Raw genomic sequence first — 27,489 nt, 5'->3', positions numbered from 1 at the left:
TGATTTTACAAGCACCAAATCTTGTTATGTTTCATCTCCAAGTAGCCAATGACAAGTTGCCTGCACCAGCTTACTGCCATGGAAGCAGGATCTGATTTCCGATCGTGCGTTGGTCAAAGAGGACTCCTGCGCAAACCCTCTGTGGCCACCCACAGCCAAAGATGGAACAACACACAGGCAAACACATAACCTCAAATACCAAATCTCCGAGTGGCAGAATCCTTCTCTTCTCTGTAATATTGGCCTACCCAAATCCATACCGCCCTGTTTCGAGGGAACACTATAAGATGCCTTCATGAGGGATTGATTAGCCAGAAGAAGGTCTAGCGTTTGTTGCTCAGCGGGGTTGGTGGGTGGGTGCCACGTGCCCACAATCGTCTTCAAAGTTGCAGTTGACGTCTATAAATATATCACAAGCAGTCACACACGGAGCTCCAAGGACACACAAAACTCAACATGCGCTCAGTCAGTCAGCAAACCGCAGTTTGGTCTGAATAAACAAGCCGTGGCAAGTACGGTTCATGACTGTTCCACACATTATTGGTCTATTTCTCCTGACTTTAAGAGCTGATTGCAATTGAACCCAAATAGTCGCGGGCTAATTAATATCGTGATTTTGCTTGTGATCTCTATCGATTGTCACTCCGCAGCAGCAGACCCAATCCATCCATTATCTAACACCCCGCGACCTTGTTCAGAGTAAGTGAAGTTGAAAATGGATGCATGGACTGTATCAGATCATCTATATATATATTGCGCGTCCTCCCGCATGCGGTCTGTCCTTCCGTCTGTCCCTTTTCAAAACGTACCTACTTCACCGCGCCGCTGCGCGCCGCCACTGCGCCGCTCAGGCAGTGGCTCACTACGATCGCGCGGGCATCTTAGCGAAAAAATGTTGTCTACCCACAAGCATTGCAATGAAATTGTTAGTTATTTAGTAGAGCTAAACATCTCTTTATTTTCGCGATAAGCAATGAAGATGAACAAAAAGTTGAACCAAGCAACAACACTTTTGTGGGCCGAAGACCCACCTTACCAGCCTTCCGCAGGAACTAGCTGATGAGCCGCCCGGAGCGCGGCGAACCAGCTAGTAGTATATAAATCAAATGCATTATGATGATGATGATTATTTTTTGAACATTACTTCCAGGCAGTCATCAAACATCCGAATAGGCGTGTGTATATTGGAAAAAAAAGAAAAAACTTCAGCGATCAGGACACACCTTCGAGCTTGATTGTCCAACTCCTTTGAGAGGAATGTATTGAATGCTAGCATATGTGACTGAGCCCGCAGTTACTCTTAATGCTGCGTCATCTAAAAATGAATCAGGAGACAGTGTCGAAGGGCTTTGATTATCATTCAAGGTAGAAAATTGGGATACAAGTGAAACCATTAACCATTGCTGAAAGGAAAGCTTTACTTTTTGGTCTGTGCTGTACAAGTTGTATAAATATTTGAATGAAGGGTGTGTGCATGTGAATGTGAACACGTGTCTTTGTACATATTGAATATTTATCCATTTCAAGTACCAAATATACTCTTGCATTTACAGACATTCTATTGCCGTTATTCTATTGCCGATATTGCCGTTGGCTGTTCCTGTACTGTGTAAATATGTGGAAGTGAAGCCAGAATTAAACTACAGTAAGGCCTAACTTATTTCTATATGTTTATATTATTATATTATGTTTACAGTACATTCATGATCTCAAAGAAAGTAAATGTCTTCATGTGCATCATTCATGCAGAGTTGAAGAGTGTTGCCACACCTTAGAAACTTGCTGTCTCCAAGTTTTTCCCTCCTTTGGGGTGAAACCTCAGCTATTTCAGATGATATTTAAAATAAGAGTTCACAGTTCACCCAAGAAGCCCAGCCCGGCGCATGGTTTGTGTTTACTGCTTTTCTTGTGCTCGTCTGACTATACTATATAATTGCTTTCAAGAAAGTGGATGTGGTCAATCCTTCAAACCACTGTCATTTTGTCATTTGAGTGAGCAGAATTCAAACAAGATATAGCCTGAATACATCACAAAGATTTGCATGCATTACAGTTTGCCTAAGTATCTTGATTACGCTGTTTCACGTAGATGTGTGACGTTCTCATGAACAGAGGGAATGAAATTACAAACAAACAAATGCTAACTAAGCTAAAAGCTATGATGGCCAGTCCCTCCCACCCCCTCTATCCCGCCCTGACAGCACTTGGTAGCTCCTTCAGCCAGAGACTGTTACACCCGCGCTGCAAGAAGGAGAGATACCGACGCTCGTTCCTACCGACTGCGGTCAGGCTGATGAATAAAAAATAACAATCATAATAATAATAATAATTAAATTATGTGAAGGAAAATTGTAAATACTACTGCGATTTATCCATTGTGTTCATATTGTATTTAATTGAAAGATGTTTTTTGTTTCTCTTTCTCCTTTCTTCTTTCTACATACATTCTTGCTGCTGGAGGCTGTAAATTTCCCCAGTGTGGGACGAATAAATGATATCTTATCTTATCTTAAAAAAGAAGGATCAACAATGTTGCAGACTGTATTTGTTATGTGTTCATACACTAGATACAAGAACCAAAGCAGCCTTTAACGCAACTGCATTAACCGAACAAGCACCACACAAAAAAGTATTTATTATTGTATTTGCTTTTGTGTGTGTGTGTGTGTGTGTGTGTGTGTGTGTGCGCGCGCGCGCGCGCTCGTGTCCAAATGTGGCTAATGCTGCTGAAAACCACGTTAACAACATGTCAAAGAAGTGCTTTGAAACTTGCCTAGACAAGCAGCCAGCAGTCAGACATCCATCTAATATGCGAGCTAGGGTCACACTAATTCATTATTATTTTAACTCGTAGTGTTACAAAAACAAAAAGTGCCAAACAAATTGCCTCTTTCAAGTGACTTAGCAAGCCCAGGATTCCGGGAGCAAATCTTTTGTCCAGTCATCAGTTCATCTGCATGCGAGCACCAACATGTCAGCAATAGTAAACTGAAAGGCTGCACTGTCTCCTCAGAGAGCCATTGTCTCTCACATAATAGAATATATCCCCCAAAACAAAGTCCGGCACGAAGGAATGCAGGACGCGTGTTACCATTGTGAAACACATTCTGTACAGTTGGTTACCTACACAGTCCTCTCAGCAATATTTCTCCCTTTCCAGGAGCTCCATACAATTTCATAAAATGTCTATGTTGAACAATTTCAGGTCTTTCCATAATTTATGATTGTGTGTGTGTTAGTAATTAAAGGGTGGTTAGCATGACAAAGGCCACAAACCTTTGCAATCTAAATGTGTTGACACCCATTAGTAATCCAAAACAAAACGCACATTAAACGTCGCAAAAAGCATGCAATATTCTTGCAACACCTAGGATGGTGGGGGCGCCAACTGGAAACCACACACGCTTCCTGATTCACTGTCTGGCGAAGTGAGAAGAAGGCCTCCCGCTTGGCTATATTTGGCAGACAGCCAGAGCTCAGGTGAAATAGCGGAAACAGCATGACACACATATGCTGAAACTGGAGACAGTGGTAAAGCCATTACTCTACTAACCAACTTTTAAAAGGCAGACGTATGATCCTTTAATTTGAAAATATGCGGATTATTTAATATGCATTCTAGTTTGGGATATGTACTTGTTTGAAATCACCCACGCTATCATTAAAGAGGGAGTTTGCAGATCACAAACCAAAACAAAAACAAACAAAAAACCCACATACTTTTTATGTATGTATGAATGACCCGACAGTAGAATATTAAAATGTTATTTTTTAATTATTCATTCATCATCTTCCGGACCGCTTGATCCTCACTAGGGTCGCGGGGGGTGCTGGAGCCCATCCCAGCTGTATCCGGGCAGTAGGCGGGGGACACCCTGAATTGGTTGCCAGCCAATAACAGGGCACACAGAGACGAACAACCATCCATGCCACACCTAGTGACAATTTAGAGTGTTCAATCAGCCTGCCACGCATGTTTTTGGAATGTGGGAGGAAACCGGAGCACCCGGAGAAAACCCACGCAGGCCCGGGGAGAACATGCAAACTCCACAGAGGGAGGCAGGAGCTGGAATCGAACCTGGTACCTCTGCACTGTGAAGCCGATGTGCTAACCACTGGACTACTGGGCCGCCCCTATTTTTTAATTATTCCACTCCTAAACCACCATAAATCTAATTTCATTATAATTATTTTAAAACGCACCGCACCCTGACAAGAATAGCTGATCAGATATTTGAGAGACAGAAGGTATGACTGAAGAGATTGTCCGTCATTTGTCATGCAGACACGGTTACATACCACAGACTTGTTTGTTTTGCCGGACCTCTGGATAACTACAAAAATGAAAAAAAGAAAGAACAGCTTTTGAGGCAAAATAAAGGGAAAAAGGGAAAAACATAGGTAACGTGGTGGTAACTATTTGGTGGTAACATTTAGGGCTCTGCCTGTTGGCCAATTTGGCAGACTGCTCTGCGGCATTCTAGTGTTCAAGATACACACGGCAAGTGACAATTTGATGCCAGAAAGTTAGTCTAAAATTTCAGCTGCCCAGGCCTCTTTTAAATCGTGGTGCAGATGATCTAACGCAAAAAAAAAAAAGTATATTGCAAATTAAGGGTATTGACTGAACCAAGGCACATTTTTGGAATGTGTGAGGAAACACACAAGCAGAGGGATAATATGTGCAAACTCCACACTGGAGCCGAGAGTTGAATCCAAAACCTCACAGCTCTGAGGTTTTGGATTAAACTCTCGGATTGTTACCCCCTAGTTTACAATGTTGCTGTCCTCAATTGCAGTAACTACAAGTACCTGCAGTTAATTTCCCTGTCTGCATTTGATCTGACAGACTTGTTCCTTGTGCAACAAAAACAACAGATTCTCACTTTTTGTATGGTTGGATGATAACGTATTTTCTCTCATTTCCAAGCAAATGATGCAATAGTGTTTAGTCATTTTTATACAAACAGAAATGTGTGCAAGTGTGACAGCTATCGTTTTCCCAATTTGCATTATGAAGAACTGGCAATGGGCAGAAATCTGCTGAATCTTGAGTCAAATGTTTCTTGATAATACAAACACTAGTAAAGCAAACTATGTTAACAATTTGAGCAACTCATAATATATAATTCACGAGTGTCTGTCTTAAGCGACCGTGGAGGTACGCACACATGAAAAAACTAGAAACTGGTGTGACTGACGCGTCGGCTTTTCCAACACACGGTTTTTATGCCTTCGCCGAGAGAGCGTCGTTTTATCATAAACGATCTTTGTCAATCCACCACCCAGCCCCCTCCACTCGAGTTTTGGTCACTAGGCAACCAAATTGAACGCACAGCAGCATCCAGCCAATTGTGGCGAGTAAGCGCAAGTCAGCATACAAACGGAAAGGAAACAATTTGCCTTTAGAAAGATAAAATGGTAAAACAGACCATTCAGGTATACGCCCGTATAAAGCCCACCAAGAAAAATACCGCGGTAAGTTAACACGTACTACGATTTAGCACGCGAACCATCCAGTGTGCGTGCAAATGCACGCATGAACGTAAACCTTCCTGCCTTACTTGTGTGTTCTGCGTGATGCCCCAATAATTGCACGGAAATAATGCAGTTGCTTAAAATCGATTGAACTTTCTGCTTCTGTCTGCCATTTTTACTGTACAGTGTCGATTTGTTATGGATAAATGCAAACCTAATTTTTACCAGTGTTGTTGTGTTATTAATCATTAATAAGGCCATTAAGTAATTCTTGTATCCAAAAGGACCACCAGATTGTTACTGAATGACACTTATAGAGGAGACAATAAACCTAAGAGAGCAAACCCATGCAAGCACAAGAGAAAATGCTAATTCTAAGCAGATCACATTATAAATCCAACACATTTCATTATTTAGGAACATAATAATCTACAAAATCTCAACGTGGCCTGATGCTTGTCCTCTACATAGCAGATGTTAAACTCAAGGCCAAGGGGCCAGATCCAGCCCGCTACATCATTTTATAGGTCCCCCGAAAGCAAATCATGTGTGTCAACTTCCATGATTCTTGTACCAAAATTTTGAATTGTCATGTGTAATAAATTGAGATTTTGCAATATTTTTGCGACTCTTTTTTTATACCAAATTATCCAATAATTCAACAAACTATTATCCTTCTGATTTCAAGCCATCAATTTGTTGTGTATTTGTACTGAGACTATGAAACAATTCATTTGGTGTCAATGAGGGAAGCTGTTACTGCAGGACAAAATGGCCCGCAACAAAAATGGCACTCCTGCTCTACAGTAGAATATATATTTTTTTCTTGTACATTATGTAACCACATCTTATTAGGTAAGTTCAGCATTCATTGGGTTGACAAAGTCACCGTACATGCAAAAAGCCTCGGAAAAGACTCCCTGAAATCCAGTTTTTTGTCTGAGTACGGCAACTGATGGAAGCAGTGATCAAATTACACAGATGGGTTCTGTGGCCATTTAGCTTGCAGGGACAATATTGAGCACAATGAAATGACCACGGCCACATCGTTATGGCTTTTTGACGTTCTGCGCATTTCCATGAGAACGCAACAAAACAAAAGGACTATCAGTGAAAACAATCTAATCATTCAGGTTGTATGCTTTTCTTTGCCTCAACCCCCATGGTCTTATAATTGCATTAGTGTCTTCGAGACATATGCCAGCACATACGTTGAAGATCAAAACCAAAGAATGGGAGTGTTCAACGTGACCCAGCTGACCTCACTTTAAATGCCAACCACTGCCTGAATTTCAGTCTGTTCGTTTAATGTTGGGCAGTTTTTCTCGTATCCCTTGAGGCATGACTTTGGCCTTAGTAAGCACATTTCTAAACAGCATTCGCTACACAGCACAACAATGATAGCTTTTTTTTTTCATTTCTATAGCTTTCCACATGATGTATGTCTTTAATTCCAGCTTTTCTTTTTGGGGCAGACAGTGACTGCACCACAAAATGCTAAATTTGCCGTGTACAAATGTCTGTTGTATTTCAGGGTTTAGCATGGACTCCTTGTATGGGGCCATGACCATATTGAGAAGGTTTTTAAACGTGCATCATCATTTTCTATAGAACATGTCTATGTGGGCCAGGTGGAGTCGATTTCACCTGACTTTAGGCAAGAGCCAGGGTGCATCGTGATCTGGTCACCTGCCAGTTGCGGGGTGTGTTACAGTTCCCGCTCAGATCTGGACAAATTAGATTATTCAGTCAGGCCATAGAAGGCATGTTTTTGGAATGTGGTAGGGCTGAACGATTTATCGTTTTGGGATCAAAATTGTGATTTTGGACCACACGATTTTGTGATCTTCAAAGCTGTGGGGTTGTTTTTCAGCACTCTTATGTCCTCAAGCTCACCAATCACAAGCAGCTTGCGACTCGTGGACAGGTTCCGGAGCCCGTTGCTTTTTATTTGTTGAATTGATTTATTTGCATAAAAGAACAGCCATGTTTTAAATGGCAACATATGAATGAATAGTAGCAGAGAGAAGAATAAATGATACTTTCTGATCCTTTTAACAGGAACTATTTACCTTTTCCATTCAAATAACCCAATCAGAAATACTTCCATTCTGATAGTTTCACTTTAACACTGACCTTTGCTGTGAAGACAAACAATTTATACCGTGATATTAATTTACAAATACGTACAGTACATTAGTACAAAATGAGTACAAAATTCAACATTTTACTGACAAAAATATTTTTACATACTGTACACGATTACACTTAATTGCATAAGTGTACATGTATGCATACATGCTAACCACTAGCGACAACACTGCCGTTTTTTAATGTTAAAAAAACAACACAATTACCTTTTTTTCTCACGCCGCGATGGCCGCTTACATTATACATTGAGTTTTGGGTGGTACCCACAAGTGGTTGATTGACTGCTGTTGTCTCTGCCTCCCTCAGGTGTACTCTGTCAACAATGAGCCACAAACAAGTGCAGCGCTGGAGTTTGTGGTACCTAAGGACATGGCTGATGGCTTTGTTAACAACAAGAGGGAGTGCTTCAGCTTCAGGTGCTCCATTTAGAGATTAATTTAAGGCTGAAAAACCTTAAAAGGTCAAAAGTGAAGTTAACTTGGTCAACCATCTTTTGAGACATACTTAGAGCTAAAACTGTTCCAAGTACTGTATTCTTTTGTTCGTTTTTTTTTTTCACGTAACCCACCCAGATTCATAGTAAAACCGATAGCAATGTGCTGTTGTTCGGCAATCTCCAGCGAGTGATGTCATTTACAGAATGCTGAGTGCCAGTCTGCCATTGTACTGCATTTCCCGTTAGCTTCTCTTTGCCATTGTTGGCGAGTTATTCTGTGAGAGGCCTCGGCGCTGTGTGGCGATGCACGATTCACTTTCAGGCAAACGGTTGTTTGACGGGGCAGAAGAAAAGAACAGGGCACGTAAATGGACCAGAAAATCGGAACGATACAGTTTCATCCTCGCAAAGTGAATGAATTTCATACCAGTGCTAATGAGTGTTCTTTGTTACAAGCACTTAGAAGACCTCTGTTTTCTCAACCGGATTTGTAAAAAAGGTGATGTGATAATCAATGAATAACTGTGATTATTGTTTATGAAAACATTTGATTCAATGTAAAATAAGTGTATATAGATGTAATCCATTACCAAAATATTCAAACCAGGATTGCTGTGAACACAACACAGGGTACTACCCACTACACGATCACGGCCTGACTGACCTTTAATCAACGCGCTGATTTATCTACCTGTTCTATGGATAAACGTATTCTCTTGAATTATGATTCATGTGTGCAAACATTTTATACTGTAAACTTAGTTGATTTTTACCAACATCTAACACAATGGTGTCAAAAATATGGCCCCTGGGCCATTACTGGCAAGTCAGGGGAGGGGATCCAATCTGGCTTGTGAGAATAGATCATGAACTACAGTTTATAACTGTTGTTGCAAATATTGTCCACTGGAGGGCGAACTGAAAACCTTTTATATGACATTCTGAAACTTGACTGTTAGGATTTGCTGCAAACATTTTGCACCAATTTTTGTTAAGAAATGTCAGATTATTCTGCAATATGCTAATAATAAATGGGAATATTTTTAAAATGTACTATTGTTAACTTAAACAATATAATATTTGCACTAAGAAAATAAAAAATATCAAATTGAAAAATATTTTTTTGACCTGATATTTTTTTATCTTATACTGGGGTTGTGAATCAAAACACAATAATAAAAATGTTTCTCAATAGTTCTGTATCTCACTCTATCCATTCATCCATTTTCTAATCCCTTTATCCTCACAAGGGTCATGGACGTCCTGGAGGCTATCCCAGCCGTCTTTGGGGTACACTCTGAACTGGTTGCCAGCCAATTGCAGGGCACACATAGACGAACAACCATTTGCACTCACAATCACACCTACGGGCAATTTAGAGTAATCAATTAACCTGAATTCTGTGTTTTTGGAATGTGGGAAGAAACTGGAGTACCCGGAGGAAACCCACGCATAACATGCAAACTCCACAACAGGAAGACCGAAGCCGGAATTGAACCCTGCACCCCCGGGTGGATGTCCGAACCAGTTGACCACTTCAATCTCAATATGGCTAATAAATGGATTTCAAGATAATGAAACATCAATCCTCCCATCCGATTTCTTTAGCACGTGTCCTCATTCGGGTGTGCTGCATTTGAGCATGAGGCGAGTTACACTCCTACATGAATTACACTTGGGCTTGAAGTAAATAGCAGCAAGACAGCTGGAACTGCCAAAATAAAGAATTGCAAAGTTAAACTTGTTGCTACCCAGGTTGCATATCAGAAATAATCCATCTACCAGCTCTGTCATTGCTGAACCAGAACATCTGGTGGTGAAAGCTGCAGCCTTATATACCCTCTGGGCAGGGCTCACGCCACGCTTCCAAGCCCTAAATTCACAGTTAGGGAGTCAGACAGTAGTGGACATGGAGAGTCTTTGCAAACCACACGCTCTTATAATAGCTTGCGGAGGTTCCCTAATGCCCTTGTATAAATACAATTTCCACATTTAAGAAACCTCCTGGGCGGATTCCAGTCACATCGCTCTCATTTTTTTTTTTTTTTTTGTGGGATAAAGCATGATTTGAGACTTCTTCAGAACATACAATAACTTCTTAATCCATTTTGGAAATAAAATACCAAACTGTTTGAATGTACATGTTTAACAATGTTGTGTGTCTGCCCTTAGATGTTGGTGTTTTTGTTGTAGTAAAAAAAAAAAAAAACATTGAAAACACAATTTCTTCTTTTATCCAGGTTCCAAAAGGTGTTCGATCAAACAACCAACCAAGAAGAGATATTTGAACACATCGCAAAACCAGTTGCAGACAGGTAATGTGACATTGCACTCTTGCTTTGATCTGATATTTTCTTTTAAAAACTTAATGACTGTGGGCTTTTATTTTAGTTTTAATATTTTTTATTTGAATTCACAAACGATAACATCCAATATTCTCCCATGTTTGGCCAGCAACGCTCATCCAGGTTTAAGTCCTGTCACATTAACATCACCCAGCCCAGCAAACAGGAAATCAGCTAAATTCTGTGTTTTAAAATGCAAATGAAGGTTGCCTGGTTTTTGGTGTACTTGACATACTTAAACCACTAAGTGGACTCAGCTGGCAAGCATGATGGAAAGTTCCGCCATTGTGAGTGTCAGAACTTTAACAAGCCACAGCACGGAGGAACACTATGAGCCATTGCAGAGTGTGTCTGCGTTTTCGTCACAAGTGGCACAGTATCATGAGACAAACTCAAATACAATGTAAGCTTTCCAAAAAATAAAAAAATAAAATAAAATTTTTTGAATCTATTTTTTTTCCTGCCATGGCTCCCTAACCCTCACAATTGTCGACCAAATCATTTAAGGATTATCATGAAGTAGAAAAGTGGTGAAAGTTAAATGCTATCGGATATAAGGTGCAGCAGAGGTCAGATGCCAGGTGGTTACTGTACGGTCCTCTTTGCTTTCCAGACTGTCTGTTTAAAAAAAAAATGTATGAAGTTATTGCCCGACTAACATGAAAGGAAATTCAACCCAAATTGGTTGGACAAGCAGCAGTTAAATCTTCACCTCCTTAGACCTCTCCACCCTCAAACTTAGTTTGTTCCTGCTTAATGCCTGCCAAATTTGCAACTTGCTCTCCAGTCGGGAAATCAGCCAGGAGAAGGAGTTTTCATGGAATTTCCTGTCATTAAAGTTGGTTGTTGTAATGTAAAAAGGTGTTTCCTCCTCCTCCTCCTCCTCCACAAACATTTAGCTCAGTTTAACTTCAACCTCCCTTCATCAGTGTGACTATAAACTGGAGTGTTGTTTTTCTACTCTACAATATATAATATGTGCCCTGTGATTGGCTGACGACCATTCCTGGTTTGAAAAGGCTGGGATAGCCTCCAGCTCACCCATGGTGAGGATATGTGAAGTTCAGAAAATGGAGGTCCATCAGCTATCCCTATTAAGGGTCACGGCAAAGGCTATAAAACAACTGCTCTGCATTATAATTGTTGTTTTTTTTAATACTTAAAATAACATGTTGAAACTTCAGGTTGGCTGACTAAGTGGGCCAAGTTGGGGTTTAGGTTGCCTTCATCTGCCTTCATCTAGAGGTAAATTTACCTCTAGTTTACGGCAGCAGGTTCTCATCAAGGTAGATAAAGACTATTGTAAGTCAATTTGATCTTGGTTTGAGCTGTTAGGCCTCAAATACTACAGCGGAAGCTCACAAATTCACAGATCATTGTCTCTCACAACAAGCCAAGAAAACGGTGGAGAAGAGCCACATATTGTTTTTACTTAACCAATCAATTGTGTGTGTGCACGTCTCTGTGTGTGTGTGTGTTTTGGTTTATTGCTTTTTTTTCTTTATTTGGCTGTGTTGGTTTGTGCGGCACCTGTGTGTGAGGTGGAAATTACATTCTCGATGTGGATCGGATGCCGCCGACGAGGGACGAACTGGGCCCGTGTGGATCAGCCTGAAATAGACGGAAAAATAGTGGCAGACTGATGGACCTCCATCAGTCTGATGGAATGCCCTCATCTGTTTATTACATATTAATTTGTTTACTTAATGATCTGCTGTTACCCACCACCTAATTTACCTGGCAACTAAGGGGAGTACCAGCATTTTTTTCCATTGAAAGTTTAGCTTGACGCTGGTTCCAAAAACTAACCATCATTAATAGTTGATGAGAGGAAGAGTCAATTCTGTAGGTTTGGTAGCACTAACTGTCAACGATCTGATACTAATTTACAGTACATAGCTGCGAAACCTCTTATTGGAGGCTAGCCAGTCTCTCGTGAAGCTGAGGCATAAACAGAAATCAGCATTGCTAAGAGCTCAAACCTCAAAGACAGCTTCGAAGCGGCATCATTTGCAGTGACATGAAATGAAACACTCCGCCCTTGCATGTTCTCTTGCTTGTCAATCATAGGAGAAAATCGTCCAAGACGTCAATGTCAGATGAGTCACAGTACTGTGCTTCACTCCGTTGCTTCAGATTTTTACTGTTGATGTCATTCCTACAATGCTTTCAATGTTTCATTTCACTCTATAGCACCTAAGTACTATTGGTTTCCATTGGCCCCATTCAGAGCCAAACCAAAATGTACCCGTTCACTGGGTTTTCTTTCACTCATACTTGAAGACCTTTTTCCTTCGTCAGATGTCTGTCGCCATAACGTCTCTCCACTCTAGTACATCCATCTTTTCCTGGGGATTTATATTGTCACATTTAATTTACTCTGACTTTGATCGAGTAGGGCAGGGGTAGGGAGCTCCGGTTCCTCGAGAGCCTTGTCCTGCCTGTTTCAAATCCCTCTCAACTCCAGCACACCTGATTCAAACGATCAGCTCATCAGCAAGTTCTGTTGAAGGCTGAAATGATAAATTGAATCAGGTGTGTTGGAATAGGGAGTTGCCTACCCCTGTAGTAGAGGCTCCAGTATTGAATAAAAGTGCATTACGATGAAGTGGTGATGTCATAGAAATTGCAAATGACCCAATATTAAGATAAACACAGGTAGATGTAAAACAGGTAGATACTTTTGAAAGCAGCGGTATTGAATAATTTACTGCCTATGCCAAGCCAAAATAGTTTTATCTATTTTACTTCATAGGATTACACAATAATTTAGTTCCCTTTTTTTTTGGTAGAAGGGTTCAGCTTGGACCAAGTAAAAGTCCATTACGCTTTTGCTGATACTAAGGAATTTAATAATTTCTTTTCATTTCACGAGACTGGCCGGCCTGCAGTCCAGACATATCACGTATCTCCCATTGAAAACGGGTAGCATTGTTAATTGTAACTGTTGCAAGTTAATGATTATTTGCTCAAAACAGTTTATCAATGAAATATAAGTTGAACATGCATAATTTCCCAATCATTGTACAGTATTCTATTTTATTTATTTATGTTTTTATTTATGTTTAACTTCCCAACGTCAGTGGAATTGCGGTTCTGGATTACAACCCATGGGATCCACCTTCATTTGTTATTACCCAGTCTTCCACTGATGCAAGTGTTCTTGGTATCAAGTGTTTGCCAGTATCTTTTTTCTCTGCAGTGTGTTGGCCGGCTACAATGGCACCATCTTTGCTTATGGCCAAACAGGCAGTGGGAAGACCTTCACCATCACAGGAGGGGCAGAGCGCTACAGTGATCGTGGCATTATTCCCCGCACACTCTCATACCTCTATGAGCATTTCATCCAGGTCAGAGCATCAGCACTTACCAATCTCAGCTGTATTGACTCTAATTTTGTCTACCCTTCACACCGGTGAGATCGAGAATTTGTGTTCTAATCTACTTTTCTTTCACAGTTTCTCTCATACGACGGTTGCGCATCAAGTCATGCTCCTCCATCGCTTCCTGTTCTCTATGTCTCTTCTTTCACATTGGCTGTCGCATTATCATGTAATTTTTTTCAACACATTCATAAATCATGCGCACATCCACTTTCATGTTCCAGTCCTAACAAAGTTGAATCACAGTTGTCTATTATAGGGCAGAGCTCAGTGTAGATCAGTTATAACACCCTGCTGATTTTTAAATGATCTTTAGACTTTCAGGCAATAAAGTGAAAGGGAGAACATGATTCATTTCAAAAGATGCCAGAATCCAAGATGTTGAGAGGTAGCTGAGGTCAGAGGTCAGGTCTGTACCTATTTTTTCAGTGCTCCTTAAACTGACTTCATGAACTAATGTATAATAGTAATTCATTCGCAGCACTAATTCACTTGCAACTGCCCAACGTATAACACTTTTTAGTTTAATTCATTCAGTCAGCTTTTAATATATACATTCTGCCCTACAGGACAGCAGTACAGTGTATCGTACTCACATATCATACCTGGAGATTTACAACGAAATGGGTTATGACCTCCTGGATTCCAGACATGAAGCATCTCGCCTGGAGGACCTACCGTCAGTATGCTTTTCAGAACTCTTTTTGATGACAGATATAAAGTGAGATCTTACAATTGTATCTTTTTTGGCTGGCCCCTGCTCTGTCTTCAAGGCCTGTACAAACCAGAAGGGTCTCTGTCGAGGAAAAAAAATCTTGGCGGCAAAAACTTGAGTCTTGTGACCAAGTGAATTTTCGCTATCTTGGTGTGGCAGTTTTTAATCCAGTTGAGAGGTAGAAATCTTAACCAAAAAATGCAGGAAAATGTAAAGTCCTGAGTGAACTTCTGCCGGTCCGTTTTATTTCATGCTTGTTATTCGGGATGTCACGATCCGATCACAGTGATCAGAAATCAGGGCCGATCACGTGGATTTCATGGATTTTTAAAGCTATAAGTAGTTCAGTGACGGTGTGAACGTGGGTCTGAATAGTCCTTTGTCTCTGTATGTGCCCTGCGACTGACTGGCGACCAGTTCAGGGTCTGCATTCCGCCCGAAGTCAGCTGGGATAGGCTCCAGCAACTCCCCGCGACCCTGTTCAGGATAAGTGGTGTTGAAAATGGATGGAGGAAATATATTGCAAAATGCTATGTTGTTATTTTGCATTCAGACTGAGAGTAAGAGCACCACAAGCACGCACACACACAGGATTGTCCGCCTGTACACAGAGCTCTTCTGTACGCTGCAGCTGAACGGAAATTGTATTTGGAACAAGGAGACACGAGCGATGTGAAAACATTCATTTTGATGCGCACTTTTTTTTTCTTAGTGTTTTGCCAAGATATCAGATCAGGACTCGATATCGTACGGACTTGGGAACCAAAAATTGGAGGAAAAAAAAAGATGTGGACATTTCTACTTCATAACATTGACTACCAGAAGACTGAATATGCTCAGCAGAACTATTTAATCGATACCATAAAGATCAATTACACATCCGTGGAGCCTTCTCTGCCAGATGCTGAATAAGGTCAGCGCTGTCCAAAGTGGTTCCTGTTCTTATACTATCATAGCCACTCCCACACACAGCTGTGTGACTCCACGGTCTTAGCTGGATTCATTTGGTATGTGTCAAAAAGTGCCAAGGGAAGGCCAAGTCGAAGCAAGTTGAAAGGTCACGGTTATATAATGGCTATAGCTGAAGTCACCTATCTAATTTGTGTGCCGAATAGGCCTTAATCTGACAATGACATGGCAGATAGTGGTTGGCAGATCTATTTTAACAGTGAAAAGACAAATCACCAACAGTTCCATCATTGTCTGAAACGTGTGGGTATAAGTGAGACTAATTTCCTCCACTGCCATTTAAGAGACTGGAATCTATTGTGTGGTGAAAATGGAAACTGTCGTATTTGCCAGTCTGATACGGACTGCCAACAGGAAGAACACTATTCAATCGCAATTTAATGCCGTCAAATTCGTGACAGATTTTGCACTGAGAAGGAGAAAAAGGTTTATGTGAAGAAATGCTTTTTCACAGCATGTTAGAGGCACTGTTTGTAGTCGAGATCTATATTTTTTGTCTACAACCATTTATTTTTTTCTGTTTACCTCTTTTGTTGCTTTACTCCAGTGGTTCTCACTTTGGGTTCGATGAATCGGTCTCAGGGGTTCGACGGAGCCTCTGCCTTGGAGGTTAAGACTTACCCGACTCAACATGTCAATTAATTATGACACGCCTGCCGCAGATGATCACAATACATCGCTTGTCCAATCAGTGGTGTGGGAAATGTTGGCTCAGTCGTCAGTGAGTGACTGTCGTGATAGTACCTCATGTGATTTTTTTACGGATTTTTTCATGCATCACGGAAAGTGATGGGTGTCGGTGTCCTATCTGCATTATTTGTCATGCCAAATTGAGCAACTCAAAACTGAAGGAATGCTTCTTGAATCATGTTTTATTTTTCACTAATGAAGGGTTCGGTGAATGCGCATGTGAACTGGTTGAGTTCAGGACCTCAAACAAGGATAAGAACCACTGCTGTACTCTCTGCCTCTCCCTCGACCTCATCTGTCCCATTTGACTTTCTTTGTCTTGTTTGAGGTGGGGTTTTTTTCTGTCATAGGCAATACATCAGCTAAATAGATATTGGTCTTTTATGCAATCAATTTGCTCTTTGTCCTGTATTCTGGCAGCATTTGAGGCACTTCTGTATTTTGAGATGATTTTGCTCAAGGTTTAGACAAAAACACAAATCATAGTCTTCCAGAAATAGCCAGTGCCCGACCTTAAGCATGTTGTGGCTACACTTGCTGATTCAAGGAGAGACTGTGGCACTGTTGGTCTGCCTTTCTGTTCCACTTGCCATGTCTCGTGACATCAGTGCACGCTCATATCCTCCTCTGCAGCATTCCACAACCACAGGACAGACAAAATGTCTCAAAATATGTAGCATATTAAATTGACTGTTTTGTTGTTCTTTTTTTCATCCATCTATGCATCCATCCATTTTTTGATCCGCTTAATCCTCACTAGGGTCGCGGTGGGTGCTGGAGCCAATCCCAGCCGCCTTCAGGCAGTCGGCGGGGAACACCCTGAACAGGTTGCCAGCCAATTGCAGGGCACATAGAGATGAATGTTTTTGGAATGTGGGAGGAAACCGGAGTACCCGGAGAAAACCCACGCAGGCCCGGGGAGGACATGCAAAATCCACACAGGGAGGCCGGAGCTGAAACCCAGTACCTCTGCACTGTGAGATCGACGCGCTAACCACTGGACCAACGGGCCAACCCACATTCTTCCTGAATAATTATAATTTGTATTACTACATGAGTAATGCAGGTGATGGATATCAATGGTCTGGGTACTGCGTTGGCTAGTTTCGGATTGTCTCTCATGCTTTGTTGTGTTTTATTTCAAGTACATTTATATTTGTGCGTTTTCTGAAAACAAAATTTTGTTTTTTTTTCTATTCGCAGAAAAGTAATTATTATGGAAGACACTGACCAGAACATCCATCTCAGGAACCTTTCATTGCAGCAATCTGCAAATGAAGAGGAGGCTCTCAATCTGCTGTTCTTGGGCGATACCAATAGAATGATTGCTGAAGTAAGTGGGGGTGTGGCCAATGAGGAATGTTGTACAGATATCATACGTAGACTAATTAATAACACTTGTTTGAAAATCAAATTCTGTTGAGGTAGATTTTTATACTGGTTGGAACTAAAATTAGGACCTTGACATTCAGTAGAAGTTGGAGGAAAATATTCCAGAAATTGAATTATCTTTCCTCTCCACGGTGTTATTAGGATAAATTGTGTTATTATTTCAACTGTAAATATATTAGTGTCTTTTCATATCTAGAAAAGCTTAATAATAATTATGGTAGTTGTAGTCGTAGTACCCATGACACACCTCCCCTATTTTTTGGACAGCTGGCTTCTAATCCTGGTCACCCTAACCCCACCTCTTTTCTAAAAATATCATTATGGGCCATGTCAAAAGTTGTTTTACGTATTTGCTGCGGGTCGCTAAAAAATGTGACCCTCCATCCATCCATTTTCCGAACCGCTTGATCCTCACTAGGGTCGCGGGGGGTGCTGGAGCCTATCCCAGCTGTCTTCGGGCAGTAGGCAGGGGACACCCTGAATCGGTTGCCAGCCAATCGCAGAAAACGTGAGCCTCTCATAGGCAAATTATGACTTCATCTCAGGAGACATAATTTTTTTTCATGGGCTACCTGCCTACCAATCAAATGTGAAATGAACCAAGTTCAGTTATGTCCTCTGCCTATTTCGCAAACGTCAAGTCGACAGTATTTATAGAGCACTTTCAAACAGCCATCGCTGCATACAAAGTGCTGTACATGGAGCGATTTAACATGCACAATAAACAGTAAGACAAATCGGTAATGTGAGTTTTGAGGAGGGCTTTGAAGATCTACAAAACGTGATGTAAATGTGTGAGCCATTGCTCCATCTGATCAACCCACCAATGCACACTGCGGCCAAGTGCACATGCCCATCGGAGTGCATGACTCCCACCCAAAACCTTCTTGCTTGCTGCATTTTCAGAATTTTTAGATCTCCTGCTTTGTGTGATGAGTAGCATTACACGTCGGACTTGAGTCACATGGCATCCAGACCTGCAGAGGCTGCACTGACCGCGGGGGCGAGCCTGGTGGGCATAAGGCTCACAGGCGGTTTCACATTTTTATTTGGATTATTCACTGAAGCATGTCCATTTTTCAAAACATGTGCAAAATGTAATGGAAATTAATTGTGTTCAGAAGAAAGAATTGTGTTGTAAATAATGTTTTAGTGTCTCTGGTGACTGGTATTAACAATGTCCCATTTGTTTTTTATTTACCTCTTGCACATGGCGCTGTGATATTGTCAATGAAAACAAATGCTCTGTTTTTATATCAGTGTGATGATCAAGCAGCTTGGGGTGCCACCCACACAGAACCTTTTGGTGAACTCACCCTCACGGGGACCTCTTGACAAGAACGTTTCACTTGAGCCTGAAGCGAACAAACAACATCCGCACTGTCAATTTGTCACTGCCAAATTTATCCCAGAAGTCTTTGCTCCACACAGAGCACAATTCCAACATTTTCACAAACTATCTTCTTTCAATCCCGACCATATGGACACACTCAGCAAAGTGTGAGCTCATTCATGTATGTCTACACTACTGTTTCATTGGAAATAAAATTCACCTTCACTACGGTACTTCTCACCTTTCTTTGGACCTCATCCGAAAATATTTCCCTTCACCTTTCTAGGTTGCTGATTAGCTCCCTTTTCCTCTTCTTCCTGTCCTCACTTCAACCTTTTGGTGCAAAGAAGCTGATCCCAATTTCACCTTGTTTGGGCTGTTGTAGCGACTGATTGCTGAGTTGTACTAACACAGTGTGTGGTCAACACCGGTTACATCAACAATGTGTTGATCAACATGTGGTTCACATGCAAGCTCCACATTTCTTCAATACTGATCCAATCCCTTCTGGTTTTGCAAAATGATGATGATGAGTCTATTTTAATTTTCTAACACAATATGGGTAATATATTATAGTCAAATGTAGGCTTACTGCTCTGTGTGAGACACAGACATAGGGGCTTGATGGGCAACTGGTTAGCGTGTTGGCCTCACACTGCATAGGTGCAGGGTTCGATTCCGGCTCCAGCCTTCCTGTGTGGAGTTTGCATGTTCTCCCTTGTGCCTTCGTGGGTTTTGTCTGGGTACTCTGGTTTCTTCCCACATTCAAAACCATGCATTGCAGGTTAATGGAACACTCTAAATTGTCCCGAGGTGTGAATGTGAGCGCGGCTGGTTGTTCGTCTATGTTTGTCCTGCGATTGGCTGGCAACCAATTCAGAGTGTACCCCGCCTGCTGCCCGAAGACAGCTGGGATAGCTTCTAGCACAACCGCGACCCTTGTGAGGATAAGCCGATTAGAAAATGAATGGATGAATTAGGTGGCACATCTGGGGGCAAACATTAGCAGAGGGAAGGAAAATTTGGACGAACAATAGAGATGATAGCTTTATCTTGCGCTGTCTTGACCCCAATTGACAGCTGAGGGGTCATAACACAATTTCATCATCAATGTCCTGCATTATTTTTTGTACTGTTGTTGTCAAGATAGCACAAATACAAAACAATACTGCTGCTACATGCTGATTTATATAGCGCTTTCACAAGGGCGGCAGGTCTTTGTCAGGAAGTTGTCACTTACTCATCATATTCAGCATTTGTTATCACACAGTGTCAGGGTAATGTCCTCCTTTTGAGTACAACTGAATTCTAATTCAAATTAAGTACATATTGGAGTAACTGCTGCCTGGCTAGATCGTTTTTTCATTGACCACCATGCGTATGTTTCACATCTTGCTTTTGTTAATAAAGCTTGTTTGTTCAGAATGAATCACCCACTATTTTTGTCTCCAACGTGTCACAGCCCACTGTGACTTCTGCTACACTTTTTAGAATCCACCTCAACTTTTGCAAAGCTGACACCATCTGTTTACCTCTCATTGTTCCCATATGCTACAACATATGTTTTACTCAGCAGATGCATGAAAAATAAGGATGAAAAGAAACACATCTGTTGTTTGAATGAATCAAAGATGGAAAACAATTGTTTTTTTTTTGTTTCCACTTCAGCCCCAAAACTGTTGTTGATTCAAAACATGATGATGTTGGTGCTTATTGTCTTTTCTTTTCCAATCTTCAGACTCCCATGAACCAGGCCTCTACACGGTCGCACTGTATATTCACTGTGCACTTGTGTAGGCGTGAGCCAGGCTCTGCTACACTACGGCGCTCCAAGCTCCACCTGGTGGACCTGGCTGGGTCGGATCGCGTCAGCAAGACAGGCCTAAATGGGCAGTTGCTCACTGAGGCCAAATACATCAACCTCTCCCTCCATTACTTAGAACAGGTAGTTTCCTAATAAACTGTCATTTGTTTCATTTACAACAGCACAATACGTTGTGACCGAATGTGCGGCATTAACAGTGTAACATTTGACACAACAACCTTGACTCTAAATTTCCTTTTCACCCATATTCTTGATTCTATCTATGTTCAGACGGATCGTTAAATTCCTCCTGAATTCAACTTGTTCAGAATAACAGAGCAATTGTGGGCAATTGTGTGCCCAGCTGTGTCTGAACAGTTTTTCTGTGCTCCCGTGCACAAAGCTAGTCCCTAAAGATAGCACTGGATGAGTTCAGTTGAATAACTGGCAAAAGTAGTTTCAACTTCATCTATATATTTTTATTGATGAATGAACATGGTGTCCAAACATGCCAGTGGCAGGCAAACTGCAAGCTCTCCCCTTGCGAATTATGTCGTTGGCTGCGCCTGTGACATGGGCAGACTAGGAGAGATTGGAGCTCACCTTGCACCACCGATCATGCATCCCGAATGTGAACTCCCCACCCAATCGTGAGGGTGGGGGCATATTTTTAAGATAATAATTACAATTCATTCAGTTAATTCAATGATTTCTGTAATGATTCAGAAGAAGTGTCCCAGGCTGGTGGCATATTTATGAATGCAATCCACTGACATCTACCACACACGTTGGCCGAGCGCTGAATTTGTCTGCTTGCAATTCAATCAAATACACTAAAATCGTGTTATACCACCTGCACTGCACAATGAACCTCCTTTTAGCCAGTCTAAAATGTAGCCTACTTTGTGTCACCAAATTGCCAGAGGCGCGAGGAGGCCTGTAGACATAGCGCATCAACCAAATTTACAAACACACTGAACTAAACCATTGTCCCGGCACAAAAATGATGATGCGTTTTTTTTGTTTTTGTTTTTTTGCTGAGCGCAGACTACTGTGTTACTAAATTGTCAGATGAGTCGGGGCAAGGAAACTGAGTGCCCAGAGAGGCACGACACTGCTGCAAACGTGGTAGGCTAGACTTGCATTGGTACAAAACTTAAGTTATGCCTGTTTTTACGCCAAAGGTCTGGGTGACAATCCGTCAAAAAATTTTAGAACGACTTCTTGGAAGAATGAATGCTGTTTTGACTTTCTTCATGTTATGTTTTATGTCAGATACGGGATTTTGAAAGTTTGCGTTCCTCCAGCAAATAATAGCAGTGACCCACCGTATGAGTGTTTTCCTCACGCTCCCATATGACAGTAATTGTATGAGCGGTCCCATCCTTCATTTTTACATTCAGTCTTTGCTTCTTTTCATTTTGCTTTGCTTCAGGTCATCATTGCTCTGTCAGAGAGGAATCGCTGCCATATTCCATACAGGAACTCTATGCTGACCTCTGTGCTTAGGGATAGCCTTGGAGGCAACTGCAAGACCACTATGATTGCTACTATGGCAGTTGATAAGAGGAACCTAGATGTAAGACAGATAATTCTGTTGCGCTACAAAAGTCATATCTTTGATATCTGTCCAGATTGTGAACAAAATACAAATATCTTGTTTTTAGTTCATCTTTCCAATTTGCTATCTTATAAAAAATACAGGAGTCCATCTCGACATGTCGCTTTGCCCAGCGTGTGGCTATTATCAAGAATGAGGCAATCTTGAATGAAGAACTTGATCCTGCCTTGGTGAGACAGCCGCATACTCTTCAATACCTCACTAGTCTTAAATACTAAAACTCAGACACAATGACACCACATTTGCCTTTATAGCCAGACCTTTCACATGGCTTCCAAGTTTTAATTTGATCAGCAAATGAGTTACTGTACAGTTTTAGCTTCAAAATGGAACAAAGTGTCATCTTCAGTGATCCAAAAACACTTTTTCCAGTGTCAACTTTTTCTTGGGGTCTTCAACACATCGCCGCCTGCCCGTCTTGCTTTATTTCAAATTTCACAAATTGTATTTGCATTCTTTCCTTATCTTGTTGACACGCCTTCAAATCTGTTGTGACATTTTTCAGCCTAATAACTCATAACTTGAGAAAGCGTCCAGCTGAACAGTAGTGAATTGATGGCTTTACGTGCAAACATAAAGTCCAAGCTGCACAATTTGAGTCGATATTGTAATTATTTTCCAGATGTGGTAGATACAGAGACACAGTAACATAAGCTGAGTTGGTTTTAAAGACACCCAGCCAGTTAGCTCATAGACTGTACATGTACAAATACACATCATACAAGACCTTCCCTTACTTTGTTTACTCAGGAACATATAGTATATAGTAATAGCACAGTGAAGTGCGGCTATAAGATACATGAAGCTGCCACTGTATTGCCACTAACGTTTGGCTGCCAAATGTGGCACGGGGGTAACCTGTTTAGCACATCCATCTCACAGTGCAGAGGTGCAGAGTTTGATTCCGACTCCGGCCTTCCCGTGTGGAGTTTGCATGTTCTACCTTTGCCTGCGTGGGTTTTCTCCGGGTACTCTGGTTCCCTCCCACGTTCCAAAAATATGCATGGCACGTGAATGGAACACTCTAAAATTGTCCCTCAGTGTGATTGTGCGCGTGAATGTTTGTTTGCCCTGCGATGAGCTGGCAGCCACTTCTGGGTGTCCCCCGTGTACTTCTCAAAGACAGCTGGGATAGGCTCCAGCATACCCACGACCCTTGTGAGGATAAGCGATTTTAAAATGGATGGTTGGATGGAACCCACGCAGGCCCGGGGAGAACATGCAAACCCCACACAGGGAGGCCTGAGCTGGAATTGAACCTGGTACCTCTGCACTGTGAAGTCGACGTACTAACCACTGGACTACCGGGCCGCCTCATTGTTATTAATTTATTGTTTTATTTTTTGTATATATGATATTTGCTCCATGTACAGCACTTTGTATACAGCGGAATTCTGGAATCAAATACGGACGCAAATATGTCCTGATTTAAAATGTGATGTAATTCAATCCAGCCATCTTTTCTGCTAATGATAAAAAATGTTTTTCTTCCTTATGCAAGACAATTCCAAGCTCTGACAAAGATCCCCAATGGATTTGGTGGATCAATGCCAAATCGTATGTACTGTAGCGCCATTTCTTTTTATGCTTGGTTGCATCTCTCATAGTAAAATATACAGTAAAAAGTGTTCCAGACAATTCTGGTTTCCTCAAGAGCGCTAAGGGTTGTCCCAACCCTAAATTCAAAAACTTACATTTTGTCTTGTTTCCTCCAAAAGCCGTGACCTCACTGTGAAATTATGGTCTCCAAAGACTCAAAGCCATACTTATACTATATTGAGTTGAACTGCGTCATGAAAAAAATTGCTGAAATGATCCAAATCATTCATTTTAAGATGCAACAACTCACCCTAACCTCCCTCTCTTAAATTTGAACACCATATCATCTACCCGAGAATGCAGCTATGATTACCACATGCATATAAATGCTACACAGTGTTCGGCAGAAAGGTATCTTCATTGCTTCGCTTTTTGTTTGTCTTCTTACAGTTTTGTACAGTTTTGTTTTGTGCTCCCCCGCATTGGTCTAAAATGTCCATATCCTATCATTTTTTAGGCCAAACAAAAGCCTATGTTTAGCTGTTGTGAGAAAACATGCCTGTGTTTCCTTCATCAAGTAGGGCCCCATAATTGCAGCATGTTTGTGTGTGGCAAACTATGCGATAGTTGTGTCTTTAAAATGTAAACTGTACTTATACAGGAGTGTTTACAGTTTACTGTGGGCATTTTTATGTGTGTGTGGGTGTGTCTGTAGGCACAAAACAAAAAATAATTTGTGTTGAAGTCATGACTGCTTTGGTTTGTTTAAGTTTATTGACATAAGTTTGTGACATGTCGTTTTCACTGAATAAGAGCATAATTAATTTGTACAAACCATTTCCACTGCATGTTGCTCCACTGCACTAACCTGGACCGCAAAATGCTATGCTGACATCACTCACACATTCTAAGTGCTTTTCCGAGTACGGTATTTGAAATTCCGCCATTGGGTTGTGGTACTCGTGTGGGCTGTGCCCCCTGAAATAGACTACTGCTGATTGTGCTGTTCGACCACTGGTGGTCAGCTTTTGAGGATGCAGCTGGGAGTCTTACATCAGACCACAGGGTCCAAAAAAAGATACTGTCTGCAGCATGCGACCGCAATGTCAAATATGGTATTTATGGTTTAAAAAATAAATTATAAGAATATTCTTTCGGTCTGATTGCACCTGCCCCAAAACACACCTCGGGTCACTTCATTCTGAGCAGTGTGTTCACACGGTTTGACAGTAGGTCAGATTTCCGCCCTGCACTTATCTAATGGGTTAAAAGAATAGGCCGTGTATGAAGATGGAGAAAATAGCGTGAGACAATCCAACGTTGTGTCAGGAAGGGTCATTGTGTTGCTGACACACCGTTGATGTTTTTAGTCAGGAGATTGTTGCTACCAAATATAAATCTCCAAACTGGCTTTCATCAGGGACATGGAGTTCAGGTAATAAAATTGTTTATAGGGCTTTCAATCGGAAATTTAAGGTACCCGCCTGACTTGTTCGTTGGGGCACGGCACTGACAACCTCTTGTCAGCCTTTTGAAAGAGGAGTGACTGTGGTTGTGTGCATGATGGTAGTGAACCCAAAGAAAGCAGGCAAGAGAACCATGGAGTACTGAACAAAATGTATTTCAAATGTAAAATGTCACAATTAAAACTAACTACGCCGAAAGGAGTAGCAAAGAATGAAAACTTAATAGGATGAATAAACTGAAAATGAATGCTCTCCGCATAAGGTGATGGTAATTTTCTCACTTGGAATTGTTGAAACTTGGAACTGATAAGGTAAACGTAACCACCAACCCGTACATAATCTGCTAAATTCTGCATATGTTGAACTCACAGTTTGTCTGAGTTGGCCCAACTTCTCATCATATCTCAACCGCTTCATTGCTGTATGCCAACTAAACCCTACCGAAAGTGATGCAAGATCATTTCAATCAACATTTTGATGTACAGAGCCTTTTTTCCCCCCTAAAGTCATATATGAAAAAAATGTATGGAGTCAGATAACATCAGACGGACTTAATATGTAGGATGAAAATGTTTGTTTGGTCTCCTTCATTTTCTTGTTGCTGCATCAAACTGTCTGGAATCACTTAAATGTTCCTGAAAATGCATTAGCGTGATAAACCACAAGATTGTCTCATCACTTGGCAGCAGTGACATGACCTGGATTGGTTGTGTAAATTGCAGGACGCTTTGGTTTGTGTCATCTATCAAAATGCCCATTCACCTTTGTCTAGTTTACATTCTGTGGACATACATGCATGTTAACCCCTTGTTTTTGTGCAAATTACAGTTGATTGCTCGCCTAAAGCAGGAGGTTCAGTCTCTAAAGGAGGAGCTGACGATGCTGACAGGAGAAGAGAGAGATGAGCAGTTAACGATGGAGGAGATTAAGAAGTATGTATTGGACTTTGTTCTGCTGCCCTGCTTTAATTCTGCTATGTCCATATAACAAAATACCCAGTAAGCGCTAATGATGTCTGTTTGGATGTGTTTCTACTCCAGTTTTGTTTTTATGGTTTGCAATGCTCCTCCTTGGATGATAGGGCACAGCCTGGCAGAGCGAAACTTTGATCGAAAACCCACAAATATTGCAATTATCAAAATGAGACTGCAATGTTCGCATCAGTGCTCCGTCATCATGTTTGCAGGAAAAATAAAGACGTCACATTTGCCTTCCTAGGATCCGCTTGGAGAGTTGCCTCCTAGTCTTTTCAGAGTCTGCTTCCAAAACTTGGGGAACCAATGTTTGGACTATTATCCAGAGATAGTTTATCAACTGACTGGCCAAGTGTAGCTGGAGCACAAATTAAAGTAAATAGTTGTCTTTGAACAGACCTAACTTTAAACACAAAAAAATCCCTTCCTTAAATATAGATTCTCGCTGCTGAGCTGGTGCTGAGTGTGATTGATTATAACTTGTAAGTGCAGTGGTTTAAAATGTCTGTCTGTGTGATTAGGTTGGAAGAGTCAGTGAAGGCCTTTCTAGATGATCCTGGTCCAGATGTGACACTGACTTTGGGACCAGACATGAGAAAAATCCAGTATTGTTTTTGTCTGCTCAAGGTAATAGATTCACAATATTTATAGTAGTCCTCATCTCTCTCTCATATCTGTTTCTTCTCACCGTTGCTGTGATGGAGGAACAATGGGCCTTTTTCACCAAATTGTGTAATACAGGACTGTAAGAATTTTTCCAAACAGTCCATTTGTGCTTTGCTATCTTAAAAAAAATATTTTAAAAAGGAGGCAGTGTCTTTTCTATGTCTTATCAGGGTTACTAGACTGCATGGGTATCATCTGAGATAAACCACCGAAATTTTAGTGATGATTGATATTAGTTGTACACTCAATGAGGTTATTTTTTTTTCTATGAGCACATATGAAGATTAATCATAACATGAAAAGATGAAATAACAATGTCCATAAAATCCAAAACAATGAGGGTCATCTTTCTAATATTGTCAGACACTGAAGTGGATATGAGTAGAGATATGTTCATGAATTTTGGCGACAATCGATTGTAGTTTTGGAAAATTACGCTTGTTTAAACGTGAAACTTGTTTGCATTCAGTGTTTTATAGGCTCTCTCATTTGGAGGCTCGGACTGGCTGCATTTGCCAACCATTGAT

At 41.2% G+C, this 27,489-nt stretch overlaps 1 protein-coding gene across 3 annotated transcripts in view; it reads left to right on the top strand.

Annotated features, from left to right (window-relative positions):
* The first annotated feature begins 5,328 nt into the window (after positions 1–5,328).
* kif6 (kinesin family member 6) overlaps positions 5,329–27,489 on the top strand; it is a 54,564-nt gene continuing 32,403 nt past the window's right edge. For all 3 annotated transcript variants that reach the window (XR_007966506.1, XM_052085713.1, XM_052085712.1), the window contains exons 1-11: positions 5,329–5,478; positions 7,936–8,045; positions 10,306–10,380; positions 13,613–13,760; positions 14,363–14,472; positions 17,371–17,500; positions 20,631–20,837; positions 22,132–22,275; positions 22,401–22,487; positions 26,151–26,254; positions 26,818–26,923. Coding sequence is in view for 2 of the 3 variants with exons in the window: in XM_052085713.1 (XP_051941673.1) it covers positions 5,419–5,478; positions 7,936–8,045; positions 10,306–10,380; positions 13,613–13,760; positions 14,363–14,472; positions 17,371–17,500; positions 20,631–20,837; positions 22,132–22,275; positions 22,401–22,487; positions 26,151–26,254; positions 26,818–26,923 (1,281 nt within the window). In the remaining variant the exon portion in view is untranslated. The remainder of the gene's footprint in view (positions 5,479–7,935; positions 8,046–10,305; positions 10,381–13,612; positions 13,761–14,362; positions 14,473–17,370; positions 17,501–20,630; positions 20,838–22,131; positions 22,276–22,400; positions 22,488–26,150; positions 26,255–26,817; positions 26,924–27,489) is intronic.

Source organism: Hippocampus zosterae, chromosome 14, assembly GCF_025434085.1.
Source record: "Hippocampus zosterae strain Florida chromosome 14, ASM2543408v3, whole genome shotgun sequence".
Taxonomy (NCBI): domain Eukaryota; kingdom Metazoa; phylum Chordata; class Actinopteri; order Syngnathiformes; family Syngnathidae; genus Hippocampus; species Hippocampus zosterae.
The sequence above is the reverse complement of the archived record's forward strand: the minus strand, read 5'-3'. Positions and strand labels throughout refer to the sequence as shown.